Genomic DNA, 26,937 nt, shown 5'->3' on the forward strand with positions numbered 1-26,937 from the left:
TTGTAAGTTCATTGTAGGTATTAAGGTTTTTATGTACTTATTAATTAAATTTAAAAATGGTTACATAATCATTATTTTAATTTATAAGTTAAAATGGATCTTTAACTTATAGTTACTACTTATATGTTATATTTCTTAATGTGATATGTGTATTATGATTTTCTTTTATCTAATAAATTATTGGAAATTTTTTTAATAAAAAAAATTACAATATAACAAATTGAACTTTATTATTTTTATTATCTTTTAACTTTTAATGACACTATATCTTCTTCCCCCTATTAGATTATATATTACTTTTAATATTTTATTATTATTTAATTGAGTCAACATATAAATGTTTGCAAATACTTTATGTTTTCTAAATTGAACATATTAATATAAATTCAACATAGCCAAATGTAATACCTACACATCTCCCCTATCCTATGTTGTTGAATAAGATAATTATAAAAGAAAAAGTAAAATTACATTATAATTAATGGTTTGCTAAATTATTTTAAAAATATATATTTTTTATATTATTTGAATGATTCAAAATTTGATTATTTAAAATTAAAATTTATTTTTATACTTCTTTGCACTATCAAAATAGAATTTAATTGTAATTACTCCTACAAAGATCCATCTTATCTCTAGATTAGCCATGCTATAAAAGGATCAAAACTCAAGCTAAGTGCTAGGTAGCTTTGGAATTAAGATAGATGGATATTGAATTTTAATAACAATATTCATATTTATATAAATTTCAAATATTTAGAAGTGTATAAAAATGTTATTAATATATATAATTATATGTTTTATAATTGTTTAAATTAAATTTTTAATATAATAAACATATATATATATATAGGTTTATATGTTTAATTTTTTTTTGAAGTTCTTCTGTGAGACATGTCTAGGAACATCCAAACATTTGGATACATAAGGTCTTGTTAACATGGTTTTTGCCAATTGTACTACCACCCATGGACAATTTATGTTTATTAATTAAGTTTAAATATATTTTGGAATGACCACATCTTCATCGTGTCCAACTTCTCAACCTGATATATGGAATAACACAAGATTTGAACCCAATACTTCCTATTCATTGAGACTTCATTAAATTTCTAACTAAACATATTTTTAAGAAGATAATTATTCTATTTCTACATGGATATGCATGTTTAATTTGAAATAGGGCTTCCATAATTTTAATTTAATTATTAATAATTATTGGGTGGATGGTAGGGATTGAACTTCTATGGAATATTATGTAGTATTCATAATAGTATACACAAATTATCAAATTAGAAATTGAGATTATCTTCAAAATAGTTATGCCCATTTTACCACGGTAAATTAATTACTTAAAAAACTATCCTGTTTTTGAGAATATAATATTGATAAATTATAGTATTCTCCCATAATATTGTCATAAAGACTATTTAGAAATTAAAAATTCCTCTCATAAAATAAAAATAAATCTCTATAATGGAAAAAAATTGTTTTTTTATATATACATAATTTATATATATAATAACAATAATAATAGTAATTTAAAAAAATTATAATCCAATTATTTTATATTTTAGTTTTAACTTTAGCAATTTAAAATATATTTTTAAATCATTATTTTAATGTTTATTATGAATTAATGTTTATCTAACACCATTTAGTTTATCTATATAATTAAATTAATAATATATGTTATACAATATTATTATTTAAATTTTGATTTTTCTCCATTAATAACCTAACAAACCGCCACAATGCGAGTCGAAAATATGTTCTTTTAAGAAATGCGAATAAATTATTCCAAGAAGCTTAATATTTTTTTAATAAAAATGATGAGCAAACTTAACAACTCATGATAGCCACCCTTAGATTATAATAATTTTTTTTTTCTATTTTGGTAACCTGTTGACGTGTGAATTGTCATGGATTTTGCTGCTATTTAAATAATAATAATAAATTTTCAGCCATGACAAAACATTAATGCCATCATCCCAAATTATAGTCTGACTTCATGCGGGATTGAAGCACATGGTGATAATGACGTGTCCCTATTTTGGCGCAAGTTTCGTCGGGAGCCTCATTGAGCAACCACATTTATTTTGATTTCAAAACCTTTTTGTCTGCTTCTCCCGAAGATTAGGGAAGATCCATTTTTTAATCTACAGGCTCATCTTCTGAAAAAGTCGACGCCACGGTGGGAAACACTTGAAACCAGTCTTTGCGCCGGAAGGCAACAACGCAATACGCGTTTTTGAAAATCCACACTTTGAATTTCCACAAAGTTCGTTTTCGAATCTCTTTGATCTCGATCCGTTACCACACGCAACTCATCTGGCGTGGCTCGCGTTCTACGAATTCAAATCCCGTGATTGGGTTTAGTTGTCTGGTGCTAAACATTCGACTCCGAACGCATTTTTGCTTGGGATCGAAAATCCCTGTAAGGCATTCCATCAAAAAGAAATTTAGGTTCTTCGTCTGTGTTGCTCTGGTGAATATGATGGAGGGGAGCGAGGTGTTTGATTTGGCCAAAAGAGTAGTGATGGGAAGATGGTTTGTAGTATTTGTGTTGTTCCTTATTATGTCGTGTGCTGGTGGGACTTACATATTTGGGGATTACTCACAAGCGCTAAAATCGTCCCTGGGCTATGATCAGAGCACACTTGATACCTTGGGATTTTTCAAGGATCTGGGTGCTAATGTTGGGATTGTTTCGGGTCTTATCAATGAAGTCTGCCCTCCATGGGTTGTTCTTGGTGTCGGAGCCATCATGAATATCGTTGGATATTCATTGGTATGGTTATCTGTCACCCAACGAATTGCCAAGCCCAAGTTATGGCAGATGTATTTGTATATGACCATTGGAGCTAATTCTCAGACATTTGCCAACACAGGATCTCTGGTTACATGTGTTAAGAATTTCCCGCAGAGCCGAGGAGTTGTGTTGGGGATTCTGAAAGGTTTTGTTGGTTTGAGTGGATCAATTTTCACTCAGATTTACTATGCAATTTATGGGAGTAGTGCCAGTGGAGCAGCTGGTGTGATTCTTCTTCTGGGCTACTTGCCTAGTGCTGTTTCTCTGATAGTAATGTTTATAGTTCGTCCTACGAAAGTGACGACGGAAAAAAATGAGCTGAAGCGATTCTACCACTTTCTCTACATAGCTCTAGCATTAGCCGGGTTTCTTATGGTTCTCATCGTAGTGGAGAATACGCGGAAGAATTTCCCTAATGCAGGCTACAGAATTGTTGTTGCAGTTATTGTGGTGTTTCTTTCGCTTCCTCTTCTAGTGATTGCTAAGGCAGAGATGGACAAAAAGAAGCAGCAACAGATTTCCACCGAGACCTCAGTCTCAACCAAAGTAGATCATGCCAAAATCACTGTGCTTACAAAAGAAAATGAAGAAATGAACCATCCCCAACATTGCGCAGAGATCAATGAAGGAAATTCGATGAGCGGCACAGAGTATATTACTAACAATAGCGATGAAATTAGAGCGAGAGCTTCTGTTGTCTCCCGTCTTGTGAAATTCTTCAAAAGCCCCGAAAGAGGAGACGACTTCACTATTCCTCAAGCTTTAGTAAGCATAGATATGCTGATTCTTTTTTTAGCCAGTATTTGTGGGGTTGGATCAACTCTGACCACCATTGATAATATGGGACAGATTGGAAAATCTCTTGGTTACACTCACCAGAATATAACCACCTTTGTTGCTCTTATTAGCATATGGAATTTTCTAGGCCGTGTTGTTTCTGGGTTTTTATCAGAAATTCTTCTCCAGAGGTATAACTTTCCCAGGCCGCTGATGTTGACCATAATTATGCTTATTGCTTGCATTGGACATATTTTCATAGCCTTCGCTCTTCCGGGATCACTGTACATAGCGTCCATTATAATTGGACTGTGTTTTGGAGCTCAGTGGCCTGTAATGTATGCAGTCATCTCAGAGATATTTGGCCTGAAGTATTATGCAACCCTTCATAATTTCGGAGCGGTTGCGAGCCCGTTGGGATCTTATCTTCTGTCTGTCAGAGTTGTGGGGCATATGTATGACCAAGAGACAAGAAAGCAGTGTACTGCTCTTGGGACTTGTTCGTCTGTGAGCGCGCTTACTTGCACTGGGCATAAATGTTTTCAGCTTTCGTTTATCATTATGACAGTCGTGACCCTTTTTGGAGCCATGATTTCTTTTATTCTTGTGTTGAGAACGAGGCAATTCTACAAAGGTGATATATATGCCAAGTTTAAAGAGCCAGAGAACACAGCATCCAAGGAACATGATAATCAAAGGAATGTGATGGCTGCCAAGGTTGAAATTTAGACAGCAGGGAAGCAATAATGCTAGTTAGGAATATAAAACTCGTGGATGAATTTTTTAAAGTACTTTTTAGAATGTTCATTTGTTCAGCGTCTAGAGTTGTTGGTACCACAGGCTTGTTGCAAACATTAACACAAACAAATCAGGAAGTTGGAACCAATGAAAAGTTTAAATTGCTCATTGGTTACATCCCAGTAAACAATATTAGGTAATATGTTAGTAGATTTTTATTCTCATTGTTCTTCTTATTCACATTTTGAAAATTAATGTTTCTATACTCCATTTTCATGGTTAGCTTTCTGTGCTGATACACTCCGTATTGTTCAGCGTGATAATTAATAAAATAAATATTTAAAAAATATTTATTAATGTTTATTGCTGCTGCATTTTACAGGTTATATGATATTATGTAATATACCATGGTTCTCTTTGCGATCAGAAATATAATTCATTATATGATTGTTGAATTGAGGCTTTTGTGATCCATATTATTTATAAGCAGAACTTCGGCGTAAGAGACATTTGTCGACGCGTTTCGAAGAAACAGATCTAGCTATGCATGCTAAATAGTGTGACCAGAGCCCTATCTTGATCAATGGCTAATTTTGACTTAAGAACTGTAAATGATAATTTAATGGGAGTTAATTAGATTATATAAAAGAAATAATTATAGATGTTGATTCTGTTATTAGTTTAATAAGAATTGTGACTTATAAGAGAAATAGTTATATTAAGGACATGACTTTTATATATATATCTTTGTATATATAAAAATATAAAATATAAATATATGTGAGGCAATTTTAGCATGATAGTTAGTTATAATACCTATATATTATTAGAAAGTTAATAATAAATGTATAAATATATATATAAATAAAAATAATAATAAAAGTTAGTTGAAAGGTATAATATAAAATTTAAATTAAGGGGAAAGGGTCAATATATAAAAATATATAAGGTAGGCTAGTTAGTTATAATAACTAGAAGCCTTTAAACGAAATAATTTTAAATGGTGATAACTTCTTGGTCGGTTAAAATTTTTCTTATTTATATAAATTTAATGGTAATTAATTAGATAAAGGACCTTACTTTCATAAAAATATTTATAAGGTAATTTAAGGTGATGGTTAGTTATAGTAATTATATAGTACTAATCCTAAAAAATAAATCTGAATAAAACTAATTAAGAACGTGAACAAAAAGAAAATAAATAAATAAAATAATAATAATAATAATAATAATAATAATAAATAAATAAATAAATAAATAAATTAATAATAATAATAATAATAATAATAATAATAATAATAATAATAATAAAATAAATACATAAATAAAATATATAATAGCTACGATCATATTAATATAATAATAGTTATGATCATATCCATTAATATCTATTAGGAAGAAGTAAATAGAAGGAGCGCCTAACATAAAAAAGAAGGAGAAGGACCGGAAAAGGCCTAAAACAAGAAGGAAAAACCCAAACGAAAGCAAAAAAGATGAGAAGGCGGGGAGGGAGAGAAAGACTAGGATGAAAAGGTGGGGATCCAACATCTACTGATCTTCCAGCCGTCATCTCTATTGAGATTGTTCGGCCTTCTTTCAATCTCAATAGCTTCCCTGAATTTACGATGATGGAACTGAGCAACTTTGGCAACAACCTTGGCCTCCTCTATACACACCTGATGCTTGGTCTTTTCTGCATGCTCTGCCAACGCTGAAGACTTGGATCTCCCATGTCTTAGGTCGGCTGCATGTTCGCTGATCCTCTGATGGATGGAGCGCCCTATTTCCCCAATATAGGGGGTCCCACAAGAATAAGGGATCAAGTAGACACCCTTCATGTCCTTAGGGTTAATGGGATCTTTCACCGATCGGAGGGAATTGTGGATGGTGCTGAGGGGCCTAAAGGTTGAGGGAATCTCATACCTTTTAAGGATCCGAGCAATCTTGTTCGTGGTTCCTTGGACATAGGGAAGATGGACACCTAGACGACGCTCTTTAGGCTCTTTCTTAATTAACGCATTCTTAGAGGCTTTACGGAAAGCCTTCTGACCTAGGCGCCTACTATATCCATTTTCCACAAAGACATCAAGGAGATGGGATCTCTCCTTATCAAAGCTCTCACTATCAGAAATCCTAAGGGCACGAGTAGCGAGGGTGTTAAGAACACCCATCTTCTGAGTAGGGAAATGATGGGAATCTGCATGAAGATACTGCTCAGTATGCGTTTTCTTCTGGAACACAGAGAGGGAGAGATAGCCATCCTTATTCTTGGATATAAGAATATCCAGGAAAGGGAGGCAACCATTGACCTCTTTTTCCATGGTGAACTTAATGGCATAGGACTGGCTGTTGAGGTGATTAAAGAAGTGTTCCAGCTCCTCTGGGACATGGGGCTAGATGACATTAGTGTCATCTACATACCTTTTCGAAAGCTTGGGAAGGAGACGAGCCGAGGCTAAAGATTTGGCTTCGAAATCTTCCATAAAAAGATTAGCAACAATAGGGGAAAGAGGGGAACCCATGGCAACACCACATTTTCTGTTCAAAGAACTCACCCCCGAAACAAAAGAAAGTGGAAGTGAGACAGATCTCCACCAGATGCGTGGTATCGGGATCTGTTAGACGAAAGATCACTTCCAAGGCCTCCTTTATAGGGATGCAAGTATAAAGGGAGACCACATCAAAGCTGACGAGAATGTCCTCAGGACTAAGTTTAATATCCTTAAGCTCCTTAACGAAGGATGCAGAGTCTTTCACGAAGGACTCAGTGCAGCCAACCAAGGGCTTAATGATATTGTGTAATATACTTTGGCTTTTTATTTATTTTTATAACCCATTATTCATTAATATAAAATGAAAATTAATATTTTAATCTATCACTTTTTATCAATAAATTTTTATTTTCTTTTTTATTTTCCAATTTACATTATATAACATATCTTGGTTTTAAATTATCTTTATTTAATATTTTAATGTATTACTTTTTATCAGTAAACTTTTTTTGTTTGCCAATTTACATTATATAACATATTGTGATTTTTAGTTATCTTTATTTTTTAATTTTTATTATCTTTTTTAGATAAACTTATTTATATTTTTATTATTCTTTTCTACAATAGACTTTGATAATGTAATTTTTAATTATTTTTATTTTTTAATTCTTATTATTCTTTTCCCTAATAGGCTTATCAATATTCTTATTATTCTTTTCTATAATAGACTTTTCAATGATAGATATTATATTAATGTAATTTTTTTTATTTTATTTTTTTGTATTTGATGACTCTATATAGCTGAGCTTGGTTATAACTATATTTAAATTTATGGTTGATTATAATTAATTAACGAATATTTATTAATAGTATTAAGAATTTATGTTTAAATAAAATAAAATATATATGAGATATTATTATTTTATGTATAAATAAGAAATTTATAAAAATTTAGATATTTTAAATATTTAATTATTAATGAAAATTTAAGTATATTAAATAATTTATTAAGTTTAATAACAAAACTAATATATAGATATATTAAAAATGTGTTCTAACATATAGGTAAAATAAGTTTATTGAAAATTAAAACATCAGTGAATCTTTCTTTTGGAATACTATAGGGAAATTTTGCAATTTTTTATGTGGGTTTATTAATTTTCTAAATTCTAAGGTTAATAGGCAATATCATATTATATTCTAGAAAGTACAATGCTTATTAATCAATAATTTTTAACTTCAAAGATTAAGATGATAAATTGTTATTCTCATATTCACTAAGGTGAGATTTCAATTAAATTAGTTTCATAATTCATCTATATTCAATATAGAAAAGATTAATAAAATTAATTAACAAAACCGTTTCGGTACAACATTCACTTTTATTTTAATGTGTCTCTAGTTTCTTGACCTTTCAATTATTGGTATAACTTAATTTCTATATTTTTATCTTGTTTAGCTAGTTCTCAACTAAATCTTGTGCTAATTCTATGTAAACCTATGCCATATTTATTCAAGCAATAGTAATAGTTCTAAAATCATCCGACTTTTCTATATGCCATTGTCAATGGTTCAATCTCTATTTATACAATCTTTATCATTACATACTTATTACAAGGAAATGGTATCTAGTAATTATACCATAGAACAAGTAGAGAAACAATGACCAAGTATAAGAATCACTGAAAGTCTTAATAAAATCTCTTAGTGATGGTCACAACCAATTTGAGGTAGGCACATCTTAAGACTATGTATAGGGGATATGATTTTCTTAGGAAACACAATGTTTAGTAAATGACACAAATTACTTCTCTCCACACAATTATGATGTTGTAGTAATAAAAACCATAATGTAAACAAATGAACACCTTTTCTATGGCCTTAATCTTGAGTAATTTTAAGTGAATCCACAAGAAAATAATATTAGTGATTTGAATAGCAAAGATAAACATGATAAAAGTTTGATGCTTTAGTTGTCAATTAGGATTCCTTGGCCGATTGCCAAGGTATGCCATAGACATGTTGGATCCCCCTTTTCATAGACTATATGCATCATAGATAGTGGAAATTCACGCTAATTGGATGCACCAAGATAGGCTTGGAAGAGAAGTTGGATAGAAAAGGAGACAAGCTTAACACAAGTAGCCTCATTTGCAAATATGTAGTTCACATGATTGACATGAGTGGCGTAGAGATATTGATGAATTATCTATTTGGACTATATATGGACTGATAAAGTTGGGAAGTCCACAGTTAAGGGTTGTGATAGATGGTTGAAGTGCCTTTTGACACTATGGATGTAACCAATGAGCAATTTAAACTTTTCATTGGTTCCAACTTCCTGATTTGTTTGTGTTAATGTTTGCAACAAGCCTGATTTGATCATATGAAGTGCCGCTATGCCTCTACAACATGTTCCATTGTGTCCATAATGTCAAAATCATCTAAGAAAACTTTTTTCTGAGCTCCATTTGGTCCAATTTTTCCAATGTTATGACATAAACAACTTTCTCCTAGTAAACCTCAACTAAAACTGGAGGAACTTGAGTTATCCCTACTAATTTTGGAGTTAGGGATGGATTTAGTGGCACCGCAAAAACTCCGCAGAATTAAACTCTGATTAACTAGAGGTTAATTAATGGTTAAACTGGATTAATTAAATGTTAATCGTAGATTAGCGCTAACCCACATTCTATTAACCGCTAACCTCGACGGTCTTGGTGGAGTGGCCTCATGTCATGGAAAAAAATGTTACGGTTAGGCTTAACCATTTAACTTAACACTGATAGCCTCCATTGAGTGGTCATATGGTGGCAGATAATTCCATGGTTATGGCAAGCAGTTAATGTTGTCCACCTGTTTGGATAACTGTTAGTGGTTAGCCCAAAGTGTTCACATGTTGTGGGGAGTTCGCAGTTATGGTGTATGTGTTGTCCGGTAGTGTAAACATTAACCATTGGTTGACCGTTGTGGGTTGGTGTGTTCTCATGGGAGGGCTGGCCCTCCTAACTACTAACTCCTAACGTTATAACATTTAAACATAAGAGATGAAATATAAGATTAAGTCACAATAGGTAGTGAAGATGGTAAAGAGCCTTGGTCATGGAAGGGAGGTCGTGGGATCGAACCTTTCCACCTCCACAAAAATTTTGATGTGCACACCAATGTGCAAAGGTCCTTTGGGGAGGGACACTTTATGGACTTCAAGCTTGCCACTTGTCCCCTCCTCATTGGACCACCTTCAACCAATAAAGACACGCCATGTACCAAATCTGATAGCCAACCACAACACGACACTTGTCAAAACCTTACTAGATATTGACTGTATGTTGACCTTGCCCAGTCACCTACCATGTGAACAATACCGACTATTGACTGTGCATGAGAGGGAATTTTTTTACAAAATTTCTTTTGTTTGGCAAAGCGGTCAATGGGCTCTCTCTTCCTCATACAAACTCCATTTTGAATGAAATGATTGCATTGGGATCATTTTGACGAGAAGGACGCGATCATTCAAGTTCCAAACGATTCCGAGAAATTTTATTTTTGAGCTAAGTTTTTCCCCTAATCCAAATTCCGATCATTCGCATCCCATGTAAAAATAAAATTAGGTTCTATTAATAGTTGGATGAAAACTTGATTATTTGCATCTGGACCATCTCATACCTAATCACCAATATACAAAATGTGAATAATACAACATCCAAATATGATAATGGACATCATCTAATAGGAAGTAATTCCCGTTAGCTGACATACTTACCAAGATTTTTTTATATAAGGTGACCATATTGGGGAGTTATTCAATATATTGTAAATTAAACAAAGTCTTTCGGTAGAAAGACTTTGTAAATTCCCAATACTTGATACCTCGACATCCTGACCCTCAACTGCAACAACTCTATTCCACCATCAATTAAAATTCTATCTCTTTGGAAACAACAATACTACACTCACAGAACTCACCCTACTAGATAATGAATGCTAAATGATGGAACTAAACCCCATTGGTCAATGAACGTTTTATAACCATCAATATCGATGATTCACAATGTGTGTTTGTCAAAGTGTTGTGAGGTGCCTGAATTGATTGCCTTGATAGCTGATGTCCCATTATTCAATTAACAAACCATCAATTGAAAGTGTATGATCATTGTTATTGGACAAAAATATCATGATATATCATTATCATGGATTCATGATGGAGTTTATTTGAAGTGTTACTAAATTCTGATACTTGTCATTCTTGACTAAATATCATTCTCAGATAACCTCTCACTCACAATTCTCTACTTGATCATATGACTTGGGGTCAAGGATAAAGCCTTTAATCCCTAAATTTACAAAAAAAAAATCTAAGTAATCCATAAAGTTATTAGGATCATCCATGGATGTTTTAAACTCTTGCTAACCTCACAAGTAAATTTAGCGAATTTAAATTTATTTTATAGAGGAAAAACTCTTTTAAAAACTTATAAAACTTTATAAATATTCTTCAACCTATGAAATAATCCTAAAAGGAAATATCCATCAAGACATATCCATAATAGAAATGGATGAAATGGGAAATTATCAGTCCACCTCAACTTCACCCAACTTAATTGAGATTAATATCATTCCTTTGGGTTGCAAATGACAACATCACATTACCAATGATAAACAATTACAAGAAGATAAACCAACATTCTGGGTTATCTATAAAGGAAACAAAGTTTCCCCTTATCGATAAATTTTCAATACGGCTCAATCAAAGAAGTATATAAATCTTAACGATGTTTGCAATCTATCAAACAAAGGGGTCTCCTTTGTATAAATTTCCAATTAGACCTCTCACCATTTGGAGTAAGAGGCCCATCCAAAGTATTGGCCCAACCACCATAACTCTAAGGTTTTCCTTAGATGCAATGAATAACAAAAGAGAGTATGTGCATAACCTTTGAAATCAGTAAGTAAGTTGACACTATGAAACACCAATTGTAATATGTAAAACAATACTTTCATGAGATGGAAGTAAATAGTGAATCTCTAGAAGGAGAGTAATAGTACTATATTAAGAGAGGCAGACACAAGAAAGGAAATATTATTTTAATATCTAGCGAAGTAGTTCACATATACACCATGATCATTAAAGTAAATATAACACACATTCGACAAGATAAGCACCAAAGCCAATGATGTAGTTCAATTTCTTTAGTACGTATGAACATAACATATACCCCAAATATCTAAAGGATAGTCTTATAATATTCACAATACATGCATGAAAATGTGTTTCCTTAATGAGGTTTTGATGGTTAATTGAAAAAACCAATTACATAGTTACAATCGCAAGCCGCTACCTCCAGTAGTGGAACATTAGGTCACTTACTGCTTCTCCAAAGAATGATCTTCTCTCCTATGCTAAGCTAGAGAAGTGAAGGCTAGTTCTCCAAAGTATATGACTCCCAAAATACCCATGCTTGAGTTATGGGGTTGTATTTATAACAAGAGCAATAAGCTTTCATATTCCATGACTCTTGAGTTACCCTCATAACTCTTGGACTTTCTATGTGACCTTTGAACTTCTATTGACTCTTTATTCTATATGTGACTTTTCACATTCCACATGTGACTCTTGGACTTCCACACATTTACATTTATCATTTTCTTGAAAATCCATAATTACATTCCACATCATGTGGGAAGACCCATTGACACTTATGACATTATGATGACATTTGTATAAGCCACAACTTGGCAATGATGATATGGAACTTCATGATGATGTGGCATTGCCAAGATGCTATTCTTGTTGCTTAGACTTTGACTTCTTCATGATATATCTTTCTTTATTCTTCATTTTCACCCTCCAAAGGATCTAGGTGAATTTTGGGACCTTGCAAGTCAGATTCTTTATCTAGATCAAAGATTCATTTGTGTTCTTCATGATAATTCTTCCTTTGCTCCTTCTTCATAACTACTCTCTTGTAGCCTCTCCTTGATGACCTCTCTTTAGCACTACCGTCTCATGTTGTAATGATGATACCTACAGATGGAGACCACTCATGACAAGCCAACATTAGTCTAAAAACCCTCTACTCTACCTCTACTTACTCATGGAATATGTTGATTAAGATGAGGTAACATGCAAGGGTTTTGAACGAAAGATGTTGGAGATTGCGTAGTTGAGAACTTTAGGAACTCAAGGAGGACTCACTATTTACTAGAATTTCAAAATACATAGTACATGAGGGTTTGACAGGTCTTATTTCATAGTGAGGTGGTCCAAGGGGCACAGAACTAAGCTTATTGATTGATGATATGGAGTGAGGAGTTCCCAAGTAGAAGGAGACAAGGATTGCACAGTTGGGCATCCTAGGGATTGAGGAAGGCTTCATTGTCAATTGGAACTGTGTAATGTGTACTAGGAGAAAGATAGGGCTAAGGATTATGTAGTGATGGATCTTAGTTATCAGGACTAGTCACTATAACTGTGCAATGTGTAATGATTGGGGCAGGCTCAATGAATTGCATAATTGAGGAGCTCAATGACTCAACAGTGAATCCTTGCTCATTGGAATTGTGCTCTTCTAATGAAGGGAACAACACAATCAGGCAATTCATAGAGACAAGAAGGCAAGGTTGCTGACTGGAACTACACAATGTGTAGCGATTGAGGAGAAGGCTTAGGCAACTACAAAGTTGGGCAATTTTGTTACATAAAGAGGCTTGACTGTTGACTATAACTATGCAATGTGTAGTACAAAGTCGGAGGGAACAAGGATTGCACAGTCAATAAGGCTAGACAAATAAATTGGTGGCTTAAGTTCCAAGGTTGCTCATTGTGGACATGAAGGAGGGGGTTTGTCTTCTAGGACCACACACTCGATAGTTTCCAGAGACATAGGGGCTTCACTATGGCCTAGGAATTTACAGTCAAAACTTCCTAGAGGGAGAAAGGTTGTCTGAAGATTGAGCATGCTGGAAAGACAGTGAAGGCTTCGAAAGGGCCAAGTGTGGGATCAATGAGGAAAGAGAGAACAAGACATGCAATCAATTCATGAAATTATTATATCGCACTCAAATAACATAAACACACACAATAAAACTATAAATTCACATGCATAACTTGAAATTATAGTAAAGAAACACTTTTTTGTAAGTGCGACAGTTGAAATGTCTCTTTACGTGACTTAGAATGCACATAACAAAAAGTGTGTCAACTGCAACCAAATAATGCACCAAGCTTTGGGAAATTGTCTAGAACATATTATTATGACATATAGGATAAACCAATTTAAAGGAATGTGCTAGGGTGGCCTCTACTGATGCATTAATATGTGACACATGAAAGAGTGAAAATAATAGAAAATGATAGGTGTGATAGTAAGTAGACATAAAAAGGACACTTGCAAAAGATAAATAAAGTGAAAGTGACACATGCTATAGAGAAAGAACACAACATTTCCACTTAGGAAAGTGAAAGAAAGAGAAAATGAGAGCCACAAAAGTGAAAATGACACCAATGAAACCTAAAGCACACAAAAGCGACAGTTGACGAAACTCACCTAAGTGTTTTTAGAATTGAATCTAGGAATCAGAGAATCTATTGATTGAAGATTATGCACTGAATTTCCATAGGGACTGTGCAGTCTCTTTCTCTAGTAACTACAAAATCACTATCCTCAACCTTCGCGCAATCACATTTAACAAGGTCTATGCAGTGCTTGACAAACTAAGTTGTACATTGACTGCTACACTTGCTTGAAAGAAGAGCACTTATGCATGCATGAAAGGCTAAGCATGTGTGAGAAAGTGACTCTGACAGTTAGATGCCCAGACATAGAAACTAATCAACCAATCATGAATTGATTGAGATAAATTAAGGAACAAAAAATCATAGGATTACAAGTAGGCTCAAATATTCAAGTGTAGGAAAAAATTTAGAGGGTGTTTGTCACAGTGAGAATACTTGGTGACGCACTGGTATAACTCAAACTTCTCTACTTTCATCTAACTTTATGCATAAGGTCTAGTCTCTTAGGAAGTAATGATTCATTGTGTAGATTACTCTATTTTTTCCACTTATCCTTATTACAGATGTAGTTCCCTCTATTTCCTTTCTCGGTTAAACACACTCACAAAGCTTGTTGTAATTCAGTTGTTTCGAATTAGGATATGGGTAATATATTTGCAAGATTAAGATGATTAAAGTCTTATTTTTCATATCTGGTGTTGCTCCACTACCAGTGAGCCTATTCAATACCCCAATGAAGTCACTACAAGAACACAAGAATCTCTTCACTACCAGTAGGCTTGTCTAGTAACTTGGCGAAGTTACTCGCTTCACCTCTCTGCACAAAAAGCATTTCTCTTCTTTCACGCTTTATGTATTTGTTTATATGTGCTTAGGAAATTATTATTTTACCGGGGAGAAAGAGGGATCCCAACTTATTCATAGCATAAGAGGTTTTTCTTTCAGAGGCAGTTGTATATGCCTTTGATATTGATATGCTCACTATAGAGTTTACCCTTTCCCTTCTCTACTTCAATGGATTAGAAATAAAAAACAACATTAAATTACAAGACTAAGTTAGGAATGAGGATCCTACAATATATATGGGTGTCATGGTTCTAATCAAATTTTTCTGTTTCGAATGGATCATATTTTCAATTAAGATATGATTGACCTTAAATATGTAGACTAAGACAAAGAATTAGGAAGATAGGTTAGCCAAGAGTTGTTGATCACCACAATTGCCTCTTCAAAAAATTGCCACACCATATTTTGAGCCAAGCAAGAGTAGTTTTGATGCAAGGTCTTATTGAATACAACACAAAAACAAATAGGTGACAAGAAACTAAAGAATAAACAAATTCAAGACAGAATAAAAGCAACATACGACATGAGAAACATGTGACAAAGAAAGTGCGCAAACTAGATGTGAAGAAAAATGAAGTTGGGGATGGAAAATTCAAAAAATATAATTAGGGTTTGAAGCTTGGGATGATAGATTCAAAAAATAAAACATTCATTCATTGAAATATCTGAAAATTTGAATCCTAACTTGAAGACATTCAATAGCACTATCATTGACGGTGTCCAACATGGGAACCACAGAACACCAAACCCTGCGACTATGTTTTTCTGCCTCTTTCTGTCCGCATACCGGTAACTGTCACATTTTCACCAAACCCTTGAATATTCCTAATATGAATGGTGATTTGGAGGTTACATATGTTCTTAGGTAATTCATTCAAAATATAGCAACTTGTTGTCATTGTTGGACCCGCCAACATGTCAAGGGATCTCCACAGTAAGAAGTTCCAACTAGACCTCGGACTGTTCAGAGTAGGAGTCCCAACAATGGGTAGTAAAGTAATTCCTTGAATACGGTAGTACGCAGAGGCAAGTGTGATAACTTTGTTGGAAGCAAGTTTGTGGTCTTGCAGCGAGTCAAGTGAGATTCATGGGGGTTATAACACACTGAGGGGAAAAGGAAGTGTGTCCCTTATAAGCCTATAATATTACACAGCCTTAAGGGAAAACATGAGCGAAATGAAATGACAAGATGGAAAGTAGAATAGTCCAGAAACCAAAGTGACGGGTTAAACCAACAAGACGCCTGTGACAAGATTCATATAATTTCATACAAAATAGTTCATACACAAATGCGTAAGATAAATAACATACATTACTAAAGCAACCAGAATAGTCCAACTACAATAACAACATATGCATGAAAACGTGTTGGTTTTGTTATATATTATTAGGTGAGAGTTTTATCCATACATACACCATCGATAGCCACTAGACGGCCTTCTCCTCTAAAGAGATGTACTGACTCTACGTTGTGGAGAAACCAAGGCTCGCACAATACTCTCCAAGCCTTCTCTAAGCAATGCCTAGCCAAAAGTTTGGCTCCCAAAATCCTTTTCTATGAGTTATGAGGTTATATTTATAAAAAAGGGTGGGGTGACCCTTGACATTCCCTTTTGTGACTCTTTGCCTACCCTCATGACTCTTCAAATTCTTTACAAAACTCATTAAATTACATAGTGACTATTCACGTTCCATTAGTGACACTTGGAATTTCACTTACAACATATTCACTACTAATATACATTTTGCACATGTGCCCATGTGAGAAAAAATAGGCTAGAGACAACCTAACAAGAAAAAACACTATGACACTGGAGTTTGGCGAAATACCAACTCGGCAACATCCATTTGATGCTTATCGGTTATGTACAGATGCCAAGCTTGGTACTATGTTATGATGTCCCCAAACTACTTGATGTTGTCTTGATGAAATCAGACTCTTTCCTCGATGTCATCCAGGCATTTTTTCTTAGAACCTATGTCTGTCTCATCCTAAAGCATGTGCAACATGTTGTAGACCATGCCAGGACCACCAGTGTGCTTCTGCATGTTTGGTGAACTTAGCTCCAAGTCATCCTTGGTGGCCTCTCACCTTAACTGCTCCATGTACCTATCGACCTCTAATCAAACTTGGTTCTTGTGCTTAGCTTTATTGAGGAAGCCTACATATGTTCACTATATTCCTAAACTACTGGCTTTTCCAACTCATCAACCTGTATTTCTGTTGTATTCTATGTCATTGCACCTTGCCTTTGTTCTTCTTCCTGTTTCTGCTTCTTTTCTTGTTCTCTCCTTCTCATCTCCCATTGTTCCTTCATTTTTTGTTTTTATTGCTATGATATCAGTTTTGCTACCTGTAAGCTCTTCTTTTCTCTCTTTCTCTGCTCTACTGTCTATGTCCTCTTCTTTCTTTTTCTTTTGTTTTCAAATATTCCTGCATGAAGATTGAATCCATTTTCGCTTTGCAGCTTTGATCTCCCTCTATTATGTCAACAATTTCCTCTTTCCCTGATCTTGTATTGGATTCCTGGCTTCTGCCACTGATGTTGGTCTTGCTGCCATATTAGTGTTGATTCATTTTTTGTAACTAGCTGGGAATCCGCATATATTGGCAAGTTAATTGGCACTTGCTCAACTGCTTCCCCAGTACTACTTTCAGTGGTCTATCCTCAAGCAACTCTCTTTGGTGCCATGGTGCAATGAATGCTGGAGAGAAGCACTTCACGAGTGTGGTACCTACGGGACACAAAGGACACTCATGGAAAGAAAAGATTATCTCTTACAAATATAACTTTACAGCATGATCATGTTGCAGCCAGGGAATCTTACGAGACGAAATGCACAGTTTTGACTGACAAGAGGTGACTGAATGACTATGGGAACTGTGCACTATGTAGTCGCATCAGTTAGTGTGGAAGGTTGATGACTCGAAATACGCAATGCATAGATCAGTCTGAGATAGGGCCTGGGAGAGACTGTGCATTGCACAATCTCATTAGCCAAGCTGGGAGACTAGCTCCTAGAACTGCACAGTGTGTAGTTGGAGCCATCCACGACAGACTCTATGCAATTCCAGAAGCCAAGGCAGAGGCCTCAAGCTCCTAGATTGTGCAGTGCATGTAGGGAGATGTGAGATCCATTCGAGGAGAGCCCAAATATGTCAATGAGGAGTGTGCAAACAAGTAGTTATGAAGGATGATGTGATGTATGCATGTGAAACAAGTGTAGCAATCGATTCAAATGAAGGAACATGAAGCATGTGAAGGGAGTCGCCACAACGGCGACTGTTGGTGAAAAAATGGGAAAACTCATGCGACACTTGGGGAAGGGAATGGATAACTTGAAACAACAATTATACAAGCTAATAAAAGCGAAAAAACTAGTGCTTGTTCAACAAAATGAGTGAAACAACACTCTCACAAGCTAAATAGACAAAAGGGACAAAAAAAGAAACAAAAGGCAATAAATGCAAAACTCACCCTGAAAAGTGATGACAATGCTCTGAAGGCTCCTTGATCACCTAGGGAAGATAGATTTTGATGATCGAATGTATAAGTGAGATCTAGAGGTGTCCATTACATAGAGTTGAGAAAAATGGAGTTCATGACGTGTATGCTTGAGATCAAGGAAAACAATGACACTTGGAAGAAACTTATAAAGATGGTAATGTGTCACCTTCGGGAAGGTACTAGTAGATCCCTACTTCCTAGGGATGCTTTTCCTCTTAGATTCTTTCTTTTCTGGAAAAATGCCATGCACTGCTTGGAAACTTTACACAGTTCTTAGGAGGACCGGGCAACTCTCTGGTTTATACAATGAGCAGTTTCTAAGCACAGTGGGTTTTGCGCAATTTTTGGGTTGAGTGGCTCTATGTTTCCTCTCACGCTCTGTGAAATTTACCAGCTAAAGGAAGGTTGTCAGCTAGCTTTGTGTAATTCTGGAGCTGAAGGCTCACTTGTTGGCTTGGACAACTCTACACAGTTTTCGAGCTGAAGACAAGTTGCCAGCTGGGTCTACACAATTCTAGAGCTGAAGCTCACTGTTGGGTTGCACTACGCATTTCTTGATAGCAAGGTTGGTTTCCCTCAAGGATTTTCCATATCATCAAGGTAGTGCTAGAACTGGTTTGCAACCAATTCAGAGGGTCAACTTGTGGTTAGACAAAAAAGTAAGTAAGAAAATATATGTTGTAAAGCGAAATATAAAACTCAATGAAAGAAAAAGTACCTTGGCAGTGTAAGACAAGATTTTGAGATTTAAGGAGGGAGGCTCCAAAATGAAGCGAAGTCAAAATTTTGGAGGGTGGTTGTAGCTGCTAAAACATTGGTGACACACTGGTAGAAATCTAGCTCTCTGTATGGACCTTGTCTGATGTAAAGCGAGTATAACTCCTCCAGAAGTATTGTTCAATTATTTGATCATCATGACTTCCTCACTAGCATGAGTTAAAGATATAGTCCCTGTCATTCTCTTGATCGGTCGGTACACATACCGAGCCAAGTCAACTAAGTTGTTTTGATTGGGGATGGGGGGTATATTGATGCACAAGTAATATATACTGTGAAAGTTTTAGTTTCATCTTTGGTATTTCTCTAATGCTAGCAGGCCTGGATAGTACCCCGATGGAGTCACTTCAGGAACACAAGCATCACTTCGCTGCTAGTGAGCCTAGACAGTCCTTCAGTGGAGTTACTTGTTTCACCTCTCTGCGCAGTAAGCCTTTCTCTTCTTTCGCCTTAATTTTTTTTCATTTTTCAGAGGACTGTGCATAAGCACTTATTTCTTCCATGAGGTGGAAGAGGGATCCCGACTTATTTAGAGTAGAGGAGGTTGTCCCTTCATAGAGGTATATTATATATACCTCTGACATACTTTTTAAGGTTTTCCCCCTCACCCTACTCTACTTGACTTAGTTGACAAAGGTTAACCAAATATAGAAACCGATTGGAGTAGGCGGCAATAGTTAAAAGTGCAAGAATTGTGTTTTCACCAAGACTCACTCTGAACATGACGTATTTTCAATCAGGGTATCATTGACTGAAGAACAAAATCTCTTCATAAAGAGAGAGGATATCAGATAACCAAATGTTCATATATGTACAAGTCCTCTTGTACTTCACCCTGATTGTCTCAAGAGCCAAACATAGTTTCATGTGAAGCTAATCCTATGGGTGCATAAACAAGAAAAAAAACAAGTAAGAAAAGGATAGAAGTAAAGGGAAATTAAAGCGAGTAAGAAAAGAAAACAGAAATGCAAAGCACAAAAGAAAGAAAACATTATTCCTACTCCTAAGCTAGACAGTGCATGAGCCTACTCATGTGAAGTGATACTTCCAATGCATCCACTAGTGCATTGGTTGATCCATGTTGGTGAAAGCGTGGTCGATAAGAAAGATATTTAGGTAAATCAGCAAGAAAGAAATATAAAACAGTGAATACCAACACACTCAACAAATGAGAAAACATGTAAAAATAAGAAAAATTTCTCTTACCAACATGACTTGCTACGTATGACTCCTCCAATGCATGAGCGATCGGATCGTATGATTCTTGTGGAGGATGTGAGATCTTTGGATCAGAATGATCTTCAATGCAAACAAGAGAGTGATGAGGAGCCTATGGTGTTTCAACATATTTCCGACTAGGAACATAATTGACCTCAAGACAACGAGAACCTCACATAACCATCAACTCGAGATGAAGTTCCTCGACACCTTCAGGGGTTTCCACTTCATCAATGGGTAGATCATCAAAGACCGATGTCTTGTAAATATCAATATAGTTTGAATCAACATCATGATCGAATGAGTGAGTGAAGATATCATGAAAACCATGATCATAAAATTTGAGATGTACATCAGCATCCTCATGATATGACGAATCATACAGAGGGGTTGATGAGAAACAAAATTTTTCACCCTCTGAATATCCAAAATGAAAAGATGACATATTGGGTGGATTCGAAAAGAAAGATGTATCCTCTCTGAAATAAAATGACAAACTGACATCATGTGTGTTTTGTGAATGATTGGAAGTAGAAACATCCAGGAATGAATTTTCACAAGAGAAATAAAAAATGGAAGAATCACAAAAAATGTCAAGAAAAAGAGGATGTGGTGTGGAGCGAAGGAGGTCATCTTTCGCTGCAGTTTCTTCTTCACATTCTGACACATACTCATCAAAAAAGATAGTGCAGGTTGGCTACTCAACACCAACTCTGCTGACAACTTGATCCTCATGAACAATAGAGGCAATGTCTGGAATGGGTGAACACAACGCAGTACAATCCGAAGGATCAAGGGAACTAGAGGACAAAGATTGAGAAGACAAGCTCACATGACAACCATCGGGGTTGCATTCTAAATCTGCATAGATATGTAGAGTAGGTTGGGTGGGAGGATGTGACAGGTCAGCAGATGTGTTCACAACTTCTCCCGCCTCGTCCTGCGGAGCTGGAGTTGTTTGATGAGGAGAGGACGGAGGGTCACTTGTGACAACAACCTTTTTTGTCTTAGATTTGGGAGATCTAACACCGAGGTATGCTCAGAGGGGTTCCAATGGTTCCAACTCATAGATACTCAAATCTTTCTCTGAGAAATTTCCAATCAATTTCATCTTCGGCGATTTGAAAATAAATCTTACAGAAGTGATCCCAAAACTGCACAATACATTCATCGGGTGCTTTCCTTAATTCCATAATTTTTTTATTGAGTGCTTTGTGGTCATAACAATAGAAAGCACAGATTAACTCTCCGATCATGTGACCATAAGAGTGAATAGAGGCTGCAAGCAATGTGGAACACCATTGGTCAACATGCCCGTCGAACGTATAAGTGAACAACCCATAGGCAATGTCACCTAAAAGGATTTCATTCCTTTCACAAAAGCCTAAGAGAGAAACTTTATGTCTTAACAAGGCTTCTCCACTTTCACTATCATACTTGATACATGACAAGTCATCTATGACATCCTTGACACTTTGAAGTCATGTGCATGAGAAAATCATGTCGGAGTTGAGACTGTAATGTAAGTCATGGATGGTGTGCAGAGCTTCAAAACAAACTTTAAGGGCTTAGCTTGGCATTTGGCGCTCCTTGTAGTTCCAAAAATTTTGACGTGTTGGACCGGCCAACATGTTAGGGGATCTGCCTGGTAAAAATTCCCAACTAGACCTCAGACCGTTTGGAGGAGTCCTAGCAGTGGGTAGTAAAGTAATGCCTTGACTACGGTAGCACGTAGAGGTAAGTGTGATAACTTTGTCGGAAGCAAGTGTGTGACCTTGCAGTGAGTCAAGTGAGATGCATGGGGGTACTAACACATGGAGGGGAAAAAGAAGTGTGTCCCTTAGAAGCCTATAATAGTATGCAGCCTGAAAGGAACACACGAGCGAAATGACATCACAAGATGAAAGAAGAATAGTTCACAAACCAAAGTGACGGGTTAAACCAACAAAATGTATGTAGTAAGATTCATAAAATTGTATACAAAATAGTTCATACACAAATGTGTAAGTTAAATAATATACATTTCTAAAGAAACTAGAATGGTCCAACTACAATAACAACATATGCATGAAAACTTGTTGGCTCTTTTATATATTCTTAAGTGAAAGTTCCATCCATACATACATCATTGAAAACCACTAGCCCCAATAGTGGAAGATTAGAGTCAACACCACCTGCTCCTCTAAAGAGATTTACTCACTCTACGTTGTGGAGAAGCCAATGCTCATCACAATACCCTCCGAGCCTTCTCTAAGCAATTCCTAGCTAAAATATTGACTCCCAAAAGCCTGTTCTATGAGTTATGAGTTTTTATTTATAAAAACAGGTGGGATGACCCTTTCCATTCCCCTTTGGGACTCTTCGGCTACCCTCATGACTCTTCAACTTCTTTACAAAACTCATTACATTACATAGTGTTTGTTCACATTCCACTAGTGACACTTGGAATTTCACTTCCAACATATTTACTAATAATATACATTTTTCACATGTACCCATGTGAGACGAAATAGGCTAGAGACACCCTGACAAGACAAAACACTATGACTCCAGAGTTTGGGGAAATATCAACTCCGCAACATCCATTTGATGCTTCTTAGTCATGTATCGATGCCTAGCTTGGTACTATGCTATGATGTCCCCAAACTACTAGATGTTGTCTTGCTAAAAGTGGACTCTTGCCTCCCTGGAATCTAGGTATATGGTATTTCAATCTGTGTCTATCTTGTCCTGAAGCATGTGAAACATTGTTTATACAATGAAAACACCACCAGTGTCCTTCTATATGTTTGGTGTGCTCATCTCCAAGTCATCACTGGTGGCCTCTCGCCTTAGCTACTCCAAGTACTTGTCGACCTCTAACCAGACTTGGTTCTTGTGCTTAGCTTTAGTGAGGGAACCTACATCTATTCACTCTCTTCCTCAATTACTGGCTTTTTCAGCTCATCACCCAGTATTGGAGCTGTTTATTATGTCATTTTGCTTTTCCTTTGTTCTTCTTCATGTTTCTACTTCTTTTCCTGTTCTCTCCTTCTCATCTCCCATTCTTCCTTTGGTTCTTGTTCTTCTTGTTGCGATCTAAGTTTTGATTCCTACAAGCTCTTCTTTTCTCTCTTCCTTTGATGTGTTTTCTGTGTTGTCTTCTTCCTTTTTCTTATGCTTCCAAAGTTGCCTCATGAAGATTTAAACTGCTTTCGCTCTGTAGCTTTGTTCTGCCTCTGTTATGTCAACAATTTCCTCTTTTCCTAATCTTGTACTCGATTGCTGCCAATTTCCATTCCTGTTGGTCTTGTTACAATGTTAATGTTGATTTGTTTTCTGTAAACAGTTCGGCATCTACAAATATTGGTAAGTAAAATGGTGCTTGCTTAACTGCTTCCTAAGTACTTCTTTCAGTGGTATCTTTTGAAGAAAATCTCTTTGGTGCCATGCTACTATTGACACTAGGTTAGAACACATTGGGCTGTGTCAACCTCCAACCAAGTGTAACTATTTCAAACCAACTTTTGACTTGAACTTAGCCCTTCCAATCTGAGAGGGCTATCTCAAAATATTTATGAAATTGACTGTATAAAACTCAAAGTTCAGATGGCTAACTCTGGATTTTTATGTGATTTTTGCAAGTGAAAGCGAGTGATGGCTACCAACATTGGGAATGGAGTGAGTTAAGAGAAAACTCAATTACAAATAACATTGTTTAAAGGAATCTCAGGCATTTTTGGCTTTGAAATGGAGTGAATTAAACTTTTACAGCAAACCACAGCACATGAAGTAAGCTGGGAAAAGTCTAACATGAATTCCAAGTAATCAATATGTTGTGAACACTTATAACAACATAAAAACATGATAATAAAACATAAATCCAAAACCAAATCTCAGGTAGAAAAACAAAGTATGTTGCAAATGTATATTAACTAGATAAATTTTTACATAAAGTGGCCTTCTCACATCATCGATCCACCTCTTTCTCATCTATCTCTATGAATATATACAATGAGAGGTTTAAAATCCAATTCCTAATGCAAATGAATTACTGATCAATACTTGACACATATCTTAACACTATGCTTCCACAAAATCTAGCTGCGTTGAGTTGTCATTCATAAAATTCTGGAATGTTGAGTATACTTGACAAATCCTATTTGAAAAAGAAGTCTTCAAACTATTGGTTGTCTCATGATGCCACCTCTTGACTTCCAAAATATCATATCCTAGTTTGGGGAGTCAAAATCCATCCTTTGTTGAAGATAGAGTCCTATTACAATACTTCAGGAATAAAATATTTGAAAAATCTGTCCATATCCTATTATCTAGGATTTGATTTTTGACCCACTAAAAAAGAGAAAACTGAAGAGTAAATTATGGGATTTGAGATAGTGTTAATCAATATTCATTATCCAAATCAACTTGGAGTCAACCTTCCTGAGCTGGACCTTCACCAAGTTGAATTTCAAAATTTCTGCAACAAATATGGCTAGGAAAAATTCTGTAAAATAGGCCTCAAAGATAAATGTGTATCCTTCGAACGTTGATAGATGTGTAAAAACTGAGCAAGGATTTTGTATCTGAGATCATTTTGAACACAAACCTCCTTCATATTTGTAAAATTAATTTCCATTCGGTCATAACATGAGCTTTAGTTTGACTACTAAAACAATTATTTCCAGAATTTTCATAGCAAAAATTGATAGTAAGTTACAAAAAACGCTCTTCTCCTAGAATTATGATCTTTCTGAAAGTTCTGAGGTCTTCACTGATGTTTTTTAGCTAAATACATGCCATTAGAACTCCCTTAGCTAATATTTTTATTTGAATTCTACTCCATTAAAAGCTACAACAAATCTATAGTAAATATCCAGCGTAACTATGGGGAGTTGCTACGAAACTATGAAATTTCAATTTTTTTTTGTTTTTAATGATTTCTTGTGTCTCCTTATCAATTATAATAGCATGTTAAACTATGAATAATGTTGAAACTATTAGTTAAACATATTATAGGCAAAGATGAAGGTTTTACCATATTTAAGGAGTGTTATCTACTACAACAAAAAATTTCAGAATTCTTGATACTCAAATATACCTGTGATAACATTGGCTCTAACTGGGGATGTTGTTCCCCCTGTGGGGTAGAAAATAACAAGCATTTCCAGTGCCTGACCATTAGGCTGATCCGAATTTTAAAGACTACATTCAAACCCACTCACCAAATTGAAAAGAAAACTGCAAACCAACCGGAAACCAACAACTATTGCTGCAATATGATATCAAACTATTGTACAAAATGAAACTGAAAATAGAAAATTGTAGCCTAAAGCTTAAGGAAATTCTTAACAAACAAACTTATTTATGTACCAATAACCCTCCTCTAACATCTGAAAATCCACCCGCTTAATTCAAGCAATATTTAACCTCCACTATAACCAATCAATGAGTTGATTCAACACCTGGGCTCCTTGACTGTATTTAAGTTGACCATCTATTGGAAACTTAGAATAAAAATTGAATCCATTACCTGAGCTTATGAATGAAAAAAACTCCACCATCACTGATGAATCAGAAATATTTACCAAAGGATATTGATAATCATGAAAAATCACCTCTTCTTGATATGTACAACTATGAGGGCTAAATTTATTCATAACTAATGGATTCTTTTGTCCTATGTCTTCAATTCCAAGAACATCATCAAATAAAAATAAAACAACAGATTTTTCTTCCCTTTCATGTAAATCAACAAAACCATCCATACATCCTTGATAATCTTCAAACATGACATCCATCTTGTGTGTATCAAAACTAATATTTTGCTTATCAAACAAATCAGATGTAACCTTTGATAGTTTTGCCTAAGGAATGTCATATTCATTTTGAACACTAACAACTCCTATAAAAACAACTTTATGGATATCATAAATATCATTTTGATGATACCCAAATAGAATAGGTAAAACCTACATATTCAGCCATATCCTATTATCTAGGATTTGATTTTTGACCCACTAAAAATGAGGAAATTGAAGAGTAAATTGTGGTATTTGAGAGAATATTAATCAGATTTCTTTATCAAAATCAATTTGGAGTCAACCTTGCTGAGTTGGACCTCCACCAAGTCGAATTTCAAAATATCTACTACAAATCTAGATAGGAAACATTCTGTAAAATAGGCCTCAAAGATAAATGGGTATCTTTCAAACACTGATAGATGCGTAAAAACTAAGAGAGGCTTTGGGAGATGAGCTCATTATGAACAAA

At 35.1% G+C, this 26,937-nt stretch overlaps 1 protein-coding gene across 1 annotated transcript; it reads left to right on the forward strand.

The window, feature by feature from the left end:
* The first annotated feature begins 2,497 nt into the window (after nucleotides 1–2,497).
* LOC149204038 (protein NUCLEAR FUSION DEFECTIVE 4-like) lies at nucleotides 2,498–4,354 on the forward strand. Its single transcript, XM_089393191.1, has one exon. The coding sequence runs from the start codon at nucleotides 2,498–2,500 to the stop codon at nucleotides 4,316–4,318; it is 1,821 nt and encodes a 606-aa protein (XP_089249317.1). The 3' UTR covers nucleotides 4,319–4,354.
* Nucleotides 4,355–26,937: the final 22,583 nt, after the last annotated feature.

The sequence above is a fragment of the Pinus tabuliformis genome, chromosome 1_2 (assembly GCF_031772625.1).
Source record: "Pinus tabuliformis cultivar Carrire ecotype Pingquan chromosome 1_2, CPIR1, whole genome shotgun sequence".
NCBI lineage: Eukaryota > Viridiplantae > Streptophyta > Pinopsida > Pinales > Pinaceae > Pinus > Pinus tabuliformis.

Coding starts and splice junctions, on each gene's coding strand:
- LOC149204038 (XM_089393191.1), top strand. CDS start 2,498: ATGGAGGGGAGCGAGGTGTTTGATTTGGCCAAAAGAGTAGTGATGGGA.